This window comes from Pavona decussata, unplaced genomic scaffold (assembly GCF_977016875.1).
Source record: "Pavona decussata unplaced genomic scaffold, jaPavDecu1.1 SCAFFOLD_335, whole genome shotgun sequence".
Classification (NCBI taxonomy): domain Eukaryota; kingdom Metazoa; phylum Cnidaria; class Anthozoa; order Scleractinia; family Agariciidae; genus Pavona; species Pavona decussata.
Genome location: NW_028145723.1, coordinates 322,501 through 333,332, shown reverse-complemented (window position 1 = coordinate 333,332; position 10,832 = coordinate 322,501). Strand labels below are relative to the sequence as shown.

At 39.2% G+C, this 10,832-nt stretch overlaps 2 protein-coding genes across 2 annotated transcripts in view; both read right to left on the bottom strand.

Annotated features, from left to right (window-relative positions):
• Window positions 1–717: 717 nt before the first annotated feature.
• LOC146453380 (protein enabled homolog) lies at window positions 718–3,762 on the bottom strand (the record flags this gene model as incomplete). The annotated part of the gene is made up of 3 exons (XM_085096701.1): window positions 3,531–3,762; window positions 1,099–1,267; window positions 718–895 (listed from the first exon to the last, which is right to left on the bottom strand). Coding segments are annotated over exons 1-3 (352 nt in total), but the record flags the coding sequence as incomplete, so codon positions are not given.
• Window positions 3,763–9,957: 6,195 nt separating this feature from the next.
• LOC146453379 (uncharacterized) overlaps window positions 9,958–10,832 on the bottom strand; it is a gene marked incomplete at its 5' end in the record, with an annotated part of 8,817 nt that continues 7,942 nt past the window's right edge. Inside the window, one exon of the mRNA XM_085096710.1 lies at window positions 9,958–10,832. This exon is cut by the window's right edge and continues 781 nt beyond it.

Genomic DNA, 10,832 nt, shown 5'->3' with positions numbered 1-10,832 from the left:
CTTGGACACGAGACACTTCTGAATTAAGATGTGATTGTTGGCAAAATTGAAAATGGCTTAGAACGTGGTTTTGTTAAACACCGTCTAAACTGTCTTATAATAACTGACCGGACATGTTTAGTAATGTATTATTTTGTTTATTCATCCATCCAAGTGATGCCTTAGACTTTCAGCAAGTCTTTTATCTTTCGCCTGTCATCAAAGACTGAACTAACGTGCATGTTCAAATACGCCTAATACAACGACGCCCAAGTACACACTCCACAGCGTCTTGTTTCGTTAAAAACTCAACAAGTTGTTAGGGATACTAAAGGTATCTCTGAAAGAATCCTTTACTGACCAATTTTAGAGTTGATGGTACCACATCATTTTTAGACTCTAGTATACGTACTAGCTAGTACGACTGTGAATATGAGTTGTATGCGTTCAGTACTTATAAGGGATGTATCCCAGGAAGATTAATTTTACTTTTTGTAAATGAAAACTTGACGGTTGTTTTGAATGACAATAGCAGCAATAGCTAAGCCCTTTTGAGATTGCAAAGGGACGAGATCAACTACACTGCGAGGACTTGTTTTCGACACCACTCATTGTAAAATGACGATGGCTTTCTCGTTTTCTCGTCAAATGGACACTAGTTCACGTGTGCGCGCTTTTTTCCTACTGGAAAATCTCGCACTCGTAACAAAATCTAAAGGTCTGTCAGTTACGACATACCTGGGATGCCACCACTGAGGTTTTCCAAAACAACATGAACAGCCTGTCCAAAAGTTTGGGCTTTTCTTTTGGCTAGAAGCTTCAAACCATAGAGTTGTCTTTGGACTCTCAGATGGTGAAACAGTTCTGTAGCTTCTTCGTATTTTGATTCCTTTGTCAATGCACAGTCCATAACCACCTGCCATTCAACAAATTCAAATAATAAACACACCTCATTTGCCAACTTAGATTATCATTCCATATATCTGTCTGTTTGTCTATCTGCCTCACTGTCTATCTATAGTCCATAAATTGATAAAGTACCTACTATCCACTACTAATTTTACAATGATGGAAAAAGTTTCTAAATGAAGAGGCATTCTCCAACACTCCTTCACATACCATGGTATCTTGATATTTTGTTCCAACGATTCTGAATGTGTTTTGGATGGGATCGTGATGAACAATGACTCTGGAGAGTCCTGAATAACCACCACAGTACTCCCATGCGTTTTTTTCACTGTTGTAGAACATTACAGATGCTAATATAGAGGCAATGGAACGTTCAGCACTACAACAGATGAAGAAAGAGATTAGTAATAAAAAAAATTTTAACAGCATGCTCTGATGCATATGAACCTTCTCATCCCCAACTCCCTTCTCTCTCTCTCTCTCACATACTATAGCTTATAATCAACATTAAGTTATAAGACAGTTAAAAAAAGACAACAAATATTACAAAATCTAAACATAACTATGCTAATTCAGCTTTGAGCTTCAGTACACTGAAGCTCAAACAAACATGAGGAGCAGCAAAAGCAGCAAAATAAGTCCCTTCACATCAAATATCCGAAAAACTCTCGGAAGTCGCGGCTCAGGGAATGTCAGTTCGTGTTATACTACAGGGAATGAAATCGGGCACGATCGAACGGTTTAGCATGGCCGAATGAAATAATGTTAACCATTTCTCAAGGTAAACATCCGTTGAATAACAACAGTGGCACTCAGTTTTTATTAAACTCAGTGCGGTTAAACTTTATTGCCATACAGATTTACTAGGCACTAGGGGAGAGGGGTTTGGAAAGTTGCGGAAGGTTTACTATAATATTGTTATTGACTCCAAGCAAGAAACCTGGAAATGCTAAATTATTCCTCGCGGAGCGAGGGCCGAAGGCCCGAGCGTAGCGAGGTTAATAAATTTGTCGGGCCGACCCGGCCCGAGCAGAGCTAAGCCGCGCGAATTCGAGCGAAAAATATATTTATATATATATATGTGTATATGTTTATATCTTTGAAGGTGTCCGCACTGAATGACGTCAGACTGTCTGGCGTCGTCTGGAGCAAAATTTGCATACATCGGAAAAAATATGCGTGCATGATCAAATTTCAACTGCAGTGTTCATCAATATTCACTGGATACCAAACTATCTCTCCAGAATCGTTTCCCTTTCTTTTAGAAATTTTTATTGTAAAGGATTGCATTGAAGAAATTACACGTTTTGTGGTAGCGGTGATATAATTTTCCGTGGGAAATAAATTCATCGAACGCGACAGCGCTGCACGCCCGTTGTACATTACGTCGCGTCAGAAATTGATTTTTAACCGCAAACTAGCCTGTGGAACTACGAAAAGACCATGTTCATCAAAAAAAAATTCCTATGCCCCATTTAATCTCCTCATTTGATGCTACAATACGAGTAAAGAGGGCTTTCCACCCAGCCCCAGCTTCGCGAGGTTTTGCGAGTCACGTATTTCTAGTTTTATACGATTTTGGATCAGTTGATAATAGCGTGCAGCACAACGCCGCAAAACAGTGAAGCTTTTATCGATGGTTTCACTTCAGGTCAAGAGTTGTGAATTTCAAAACTAACTTGTTACTCGTAAAAAAAAAGGAAAGGAAAGAAAAGGCTTCGTTTATGAAAACTCGCTCTTTGGATTGGAAAAATCGCCCAATTAGACCGTTTGATTGAAAAGGATCAATGTGGTCGTTGTCATTTAGTCTTAAAACAAAAGCATCGGTTGCTAGCGCGGCTCTTAAAGAAGAGGTGTTATTTTAAGACCATCACGCTTTCACTCGCGACGCGACGCTTTCGCCAAATATGCAAATTTCGAACTCGTGCAGTCATCGGCTATTTTTGAATTTCCCTCGTGAATTTCGCTATTGTAATAACAGCGAGTTTGAATTTCCCTCCTGAATTAATAAGCCTTTGTTTGGCGCTAAAGCTATTGTTTCAAAATCTCCTTTTATGGCCGTATTTGCGACGCTAAACAAAGAGCATTGTCTTTGAATTTGCTCAGCTTTTCTTGATACGGTTAAACTTTATTGCCATACAGATTTACTTTAGAGCTATTTCAAATTGTATAAATTGCCGTTCAAGCTATCGGATTACTATTGGTTTTCGCAGCCGATAGAAAGTTGGCTCAATTTCTGTTGATAATAATCAACATTTAGTGACTGACAATTATCGACATATCGAGTACTATCAACTTATCGACTGCGTTTTCGATGATTGATTTTAATCGATATGTTTCGCCCTGTTATTTGTCGTTTAAAATCGATCAAAATCGATAATCACAAGAAATCTTGTGATCGATTTTTATCGACTTCCGATATTTGTCGATTGATTAGTATCGAATTCGATCGACAACGATCGATTTTTATCGACTTTCGAAAATCGACATGTTGCGTCCTCGAATAACAAACACTCGCCAAGGTATAATGTGAGTGGCTTCGACGAGAATACTGCCTACTTTTCAGTCCAACAGTTCGGTTTTGCATATGTCTGTCATGTTAAGTGAAACCAGAACACAAAGAATAAAATATGCACTCTTACCTCATCCTCCTAGACAGTGAATATCAGCAGTATAAACTGTTTGCAGCGATCAAGCCAGGCGTACGTGTATGAGTAGTTCATCAGCTCTTAAGAGCGGCTGCCTGAGAATATCGAGAACTAGCGGTCAAAACTGAAATTTCCGATTTCATCATATTTTGTCAGAAGAATTCGTTTAGAGAACTATTTACGAAAAAAACAATAACACTTTCCAAAGATTTTTCGTTTTCGAGAATTCTGCCCGGGGAATTCCGGCATAGTGTGAAATGCCGTGATCGCGTCGCAGCCGGCGTTGAATTTTGGCGAGATTTGGCGGTCGTAAAATATTGCTGGAGGATTCTTATTTATATGCAGTTTTCAAAGTCCGAAGATTCCTATTTTCAGTATTTTCGTTAACACTGGAAATTGTGGATCCTTTGCGGACAAATATCGTGTCCTGGTACATCGAAATTTGTAGCAAGTATTATACTTTAGGAAAGCTCTATACATGTACTGCAATATATAAAAAATCCAGCTTGGGGAATTTAAAATCCAAGCGTTGACGGAAGTAAATTAAACACAAAGGGAATTTTATGTATATTTTTTCAAAAATGGCAGTGTTCACGCAAGGACAAGTTAATAAGTTTAAAATAAATTTATTGTTTATGTTTCATTTCTGGTGGAATAAAACTAAGTTGTTATTCGGAAACAAAATCTCATGTGTTGATGGGTTTATCCCTATAAAAATTAATTTCATTCCTAGTAGGTGATCACCTAGCCTGCCAACAGCAGACGTATTTCCGGTTGTACCTCCGAAAACGACCGGAAATACGTCTGCTGTTCGCAGGCTAGTGATCACCGATCACAAACGAAAAAATGAAACCTTCAGGTGTTATGCCACGCTTTCCTCGGTGCACCAGCGCCAACAATGCGAAGAATAAGAAACAAAATCAATAAATATTTGATATCAAAGTGTATCTGAAGCCCCCTACAGATGATAATGTTTCATTAAATTACTAATCGACTTGCGTGAAAACGCCTTTGGTTCAGAAAAGTTGCGCAAAAGTTGCAGTTTTTATAAATCCTAGGTTTGTCAAAGATCAGGAAAGATGCGTCTCATCCTCACTGTCAATAAAATGTCGTGACAGGCACTACATTGAGCTGGACAAACGAAGACGAGAATTCTAAAAGCTGAAGAACTAGGTGTCTGTGTTTTCAATGTGCAGTTCCTAGACTATATGTGATAAACAGAACTGAGATATCAGAGCCGGTAGAGAAAATTATGCTTTCACTTTAGTGCAAGGCTGGCCATAATATTATCTTCAACAGCTACACGGCTATAACATATTTGAGTGAGCACTTACCGTTCCAATGCCTGCAAAATAGGCATTTAATGAACCATCCCCATTAATGCGAGCAAAAGTCCACCCTTCTCAGTCCGATCCGGATAGAAAAGCACCAGAAAATAACCAAGGTTGTTTTCATATCATGGCCATCACTGTGTACATAGCTATTTTAAACTTGGTATTTATAAACAATCACGCAAAATGGTTATAAATAGCAATGTGCGTTCTTGGTTTGGAGTGGTTCACTCGATACTAGAAACTGTTTTATTTTCTTCTTCCGCGATGTCATATTTTGCTGTTTCTATATATTATCGGTTGCATTTATGGCTCCGTGCTCATTGTCTGATAACTAAGGAAAGCTGGTCATTTAATTTTGCACATTCTTTTGTTTTACTCCATCTCGTTTTATTCTAATGCTCATTTACGTCCTTGATAGACGACGAGTCCGGTTGCGGTCAACCCTGCGTTTCTTTGAGTGACTGCCAAAAAGATATCTCCAGTCATCCAGGTCCCAACGCCGGGAAGGTGTTTGCTGACGACAAAACTAACAGTGAAATGTAATTAATCCTCGCGCGCGCATGTTCTGAGTAAAGTTATCGATCATCTGATGTTGTTGATTGAACATATGAAGTTAAGTTTACTGACTTTACATTGATGGAATACAAACAGCAGTGATATTTCTGATCAAGCTACGATGACCCAAGAACAAAAGTCTTTACATTGATGGAATTTGATATTCTGAAAGGATGAGTCGAATAACAATCTGACCATTTGCCCGCGCCGTCGAGATGTCTACGGTCTTCGTTGGCGGTAGCCTCCCACGCGGTCGTTTCTAGGGGACTCGTATTACCTCCTGCCCGAGTCCTAGTCCCCTCAAAACGACTGCGTGGTAGGCTACCGCCAACAAAGATCGTAGTCATCTAGTTTAGACGTCTAGTTTAGTCGGAAGGGGTCGAGAGGGAGAAAATCTGCGTGACTAGCATTCCGCAAGCCTGTTGCTCGTCTTCGCGCTCGCGAAACCCAGATATGCCTGGATAAGCCCTAAAATCATCATCATTATCATTATCATCATCATCATCATCGGTTAATCGAATAAAGGCCTTAGAGGTACGGCATGTTGCTTTTCTTTTTTTGTGAGGATGAGAAACCTGCAGTTACTATTAAATGACATCTGCAGTGCGGAAATACTTCGGGTTATTGTTGGATACCTTTTACGTGAAAGGGTATGTGTGTACTGATCCGTCTTTTGTTAGTCAAAAAGTCCGTGGGTCTATTGTTAGTAAAATGTCTATTGTTTGTCTGTTTCGTTGTTGTTGTCAATAAGTCGTTTGTATGGTGCTGGTAGTTGTTGGCAACGGTTGAGTGTTGTTTGTTCTAAGTAAGTGAACCAGCTTTCCAGAGTGAGTTGTTGATAGTAATTTGTACTGTAGGTAATGCACTTGGCAGAGTCCCAGTCGATTCTGTGGTTCGTTTGTAAATGGTGCTCAGCACCTAACAACAGACCCACGAACTTTTTGACTAACAAAAGACGGATCGAAACGCACCAATCACTTTTTACAGTCTTCACAGCCAATAACATCACGGCTTACTGACAAACGACCAATAACATCTGGACTTCGTTAACCAATCAGGTTAACAACCAGAGACGTATTTACCACCTACTGACGTTCCACAATTCACTTGACTCTGAAGATGACTTCCGCTCAGGTTGTCGAAACGTCAGTCAAAGTCACCACAAACAGTCCTTCTCAGGACTACACTCACCCGGATGATCATAACTTACGTACTTATGACATGACTCCTGGGTTCAAACCATTTACAATTTCACATTATGCCGGAATTCTCGAAAACGAAAAATCTTTGGAAAGTTTTATTGTTATTTTCGTAAATAGTTCTCCAAAGGGATTCTTCTGACAAAACATGAGGAAATCCGAAATTTCAGTTTTGACCGATAGTTCTCGATATTCTCAGTCAGCCTCTCTTAAAATCCGTTTCCTAGTGCCAAAAATTTCCAATTCTTGAATTTTTCAGAAGCGATGTTTTATGAAAATTATTTGACATCGGATTTCCATACAAACACTGTTATTTCGAGCCTGTTTGCCTACTCGTCAAAATGGCGTCGAAGACCGTGATAAGGCCCATAAAAACGGCCTCATGGCCGGCTCGCGACAGTAAAACACGAAAGCATGACGCAAGCGACACAAAATCTCAGAAGATACCAACATAAACTAAAGTAAAATACAATAAAGACGCGTAGTGAGACGTAAAAAAACATTTCATTTCATGTAAACATCATTCGTACGTAAGTCTTCCTTGTCAAATCCATCAGAATCCACCATCAGCATGTATTCAATTCTTCACACTTGCCCTCATGCACGCAAATTATGAAACTAACTGCGTCGTGGTCGTTAAATTAATCCGCCTTACCATGCTTACAATTCGTTCATTAAATTATTTCAGACTGTAAGGGAACGAAAATGAAACGTCCCTTTGCTACTGCTAAATCACTTCAAAAGGGCAACGCGACGGCGTCCTCGATCGACCCAGTTTCTTGCAGTATCTACTCGCTGCGCGCACCGTCCTGAAGAAGTCCCCGTCGTCATTGCTAAATCAACCTTTTGATTCATTCAGCTGACGGGGAGGGGGTGGATTTACACTCTTCCCATCGTTCTTTGCGTTGCTTGAGAATGACTTACTTCCAGTGAAAGCTTTGTATATGTGTTTTTTAGTCGAAGTTCCACATGGATTTTTTCGCTTCACAAATGAGAAATGGCAAGTAAACAGTTTTTACTATGTTGCTAAATTCTCAATAATGAGATTAATGTGTTTCTTTGAGCTAATACGATCTTATAAAAATAATTTTAGGAGCCTTATTTGTTTGTTGTCATCAGCGACTGTTTCACAATGAGTGGTAATAAGCATTTTGAATCGTTCATGCGGCACACAAAGTAACTGGTCGAAAGCCAAAGATTTCAAAAATCAACATTTTAAACCTCAAAGTTTGCTATGAAAAGAATTGACCTCTATTGACCTCTCGTTTTCGCCGCAAAATTTGCTGTTGAATGTAGGTTATTTCAGGTGTCATATCAGTCAGATGTGAACGACTTACCGCCGTGGCGAAGATTGATTTCCTAACGTTAATTTCTTTATAAATTGCTTCTCTTGCTCGAATTGTCGGGTTATGCGGGAAGTAAAATTTTATTCTGTTGGAATTGATCAAAACGAAGCCATGAAAAAGGCGATTTAACCGGAAAAGCGGCGTGTTACTGTTAGGTAGATGTAGAACCGAAATGAAATAAACGAGCACAGCGGGAGCGATGCGCATTTTTTTTGTAACAGGCGTTATAATAAGCTCTGTCTTTTAAAATGCTAATGAAATAATCTAAGTTCAGAGGAATTTTCGGCGGCTTCTCGTTAACTTTCTCTGTCTACTGTAGATTAATGGGAGTGGACTGCACGTTTTCCTTCTGATGTTTTTTCCAATAAATAAATATGCCAAAACAGTTTACGATTTCCTCTTATTGTCTTTACGAGTTCGATAAGATTGTCGTGACCTACGACGCCTTAAGAGCATACTTTGGTGATAAAACACATTAAATATAACAGGAACACTGCTGGCAGACGAATAAAAGAAGATTCTTTGGGATGTTGGCTGTTTTTGCACTATAAAATATTCGCCGGCGGTTCGCGGACTTGCGAGCCTCATGGCGTCCACTGTCAAATGAGGTAATCGCGGGTGGCCTCGCGTTGATAAAAGCATCGACGACGGGAACGGCAACGGCGACGGAGAAACCGAGCAAAGACTGAGGAGAGGACGCGGTTGCGTCGCGAAATTGGAAGCAGTTAAGCAGGCGCAACACGACGACAGCTTCTCTCGAAGAGGATTAAATAGGATGGGCGCTTTCCATTCACCAAAAATTTTCGATTTGAATTTTCGGAAATTTCGGTCTCGAATGAAACGTGCTTATTCTCGGTCGGTTTCCACTTTTCGGGAACAGCTGAAAAGGTTGTCCTAAATTTTTGAAAATCTTTTCCGGGAAAGATGCTGTTCCGTTCGATTCCCTCCCGAAATTTTCGAAAATTTCGTCGAATTGAAAGCACCCATCAAGTTTTCGTTAAAAGAAGTCAGAAATCGATTTTAATAATGAAATAACCGATGGAGAATTTTTACTGCTATTAACGAGAACGTGTTTGTCGGAGTTGCAGCTCTCCGATGTAAACAATTCAGACCATTTGATATATTTTTAGATCGTAATAAAAATCACATATATAACTAGAAATAGCAACTAGATTAACATTGATTTACTTCAAATGTTCTGCATCGAAGGCTGGGATTGCAAGAAACACTTTAGCAGTGCGAGCACGCGTGAGAATTTCGTTATCTTTACATCTACAAATTTGAACTGAAAACTACGATATGACACAATGGTTTGTGGTTTGGATGCTATTTTGAGCAACATAGACTGTTTATTTTTCTCCAGCTTAAATGTAAATTAAAAGTTCTAGTGTGTCTTGTTTTGAATAAGAAAAAGTAATGTTACACTGCTGTTAGAGAGAAAAATCGATGATTAGTGTCAGACTCGCAAGTCATTTCTAATTTTGCAGGCATCGTCACTAGCTTTTTGTTTTGAAACAGCCGACTGATAAAGTTATTATAGTTTCGGAAAAAATAAAACAAAAACTCAACGCGTACTTTACCTACGGTATCCTTAAGTGCCAAGCGATATTAAAAATATCATTTTTTCGGGGCGAAACGAAGGTAAAATATGTGAAATGTTACTCACGTTTTCGGGCAACGCCAAACGAAGCTTTCTCACGTCGGGCCCCGGAGCAGAACGTCTAGATATTTCCCGCCAGACATGCGCAATGTGACATTTGGGTTTTCCCTCACAATCTCACGTCGCCGTTGCCGTTCCCGTCGTCGATGCTTAAAGTCTCTAATATAGTTTGCCCGTAATGCACGATGGAAAGCGAGCAAACCCCCCCCCCCCCACCCCCCCATCCCCTTGCTGACGGGTACACCTTAGTTATGGCGTGGGTGGGTTACGCGCGCGCACGAGGCTAGAAACCCTTTCGAACCTCCTGAAAAACTACTTCGAAGACCATAGTTTTTCTAATACTTTAACGCCGTTTCATATGCTAACTACATATTTTGTAGAAAAATATAGAACAGACATCTAGCATTACAAAATGTATATATACCTAAAAATTGCTTCAAAGGTTATAGCTTTCTCTAATACTTAAACTTGGTGTCATAAACCAACTACATATTTTGTAAAAAAAACAAAAAAAAAACAAAGCAAACAACCAGCGTTTTAAAAATTATTTTACCTAAAAATTGCTTCAAAGGCTATAGCTTTCTCTAATACTTAAACTTGGTGTCATAAACCAACTACATATTTTGTAGAAAATATAGAGCAAACAACGAGCATTATAAAGCTTAGTTGCTGCTTGAAAACGGCTTCTCTACACTTGAGAAATATCTATAACTGAATAAAATAAGCCTAAACAAGAAAACTGAAAATAGTAAACAACAGATAAATGACTAGCATAGAGAAATCAAAACTAAACCTCTGCGGTATCTCAATTATAAAGTAATTAAACTTTGCAGTAATTCAGTAGAGAAAACGAATTACAAATTCCATGAGCCTTTTGGGTATGTCGTTACTCCGTTCCCAACGTTCGTTATATCTGCAAAATCTATAAAGTGTACTTTTATCTTACTCCAAGAATATCAACTAGCATATTACTAATGTAGACTGACTATTTATACTTATATGACCCAGTGAGAAGACCAAACGAAGCAAAAAACTGCCTCGAAATTTTGGTGTAGGAGGCGAGGGCAACGATCGGCCGTTCGCCACGAAAGACAGCAAAACATTCCACCGTCTGCTCTTTCCAATCAGAGCTTAATTTCAGGAACAATTTAACAATTTAACAATAAAACCAAGTAATCGATTTGACTTACAGTTTGTGAACA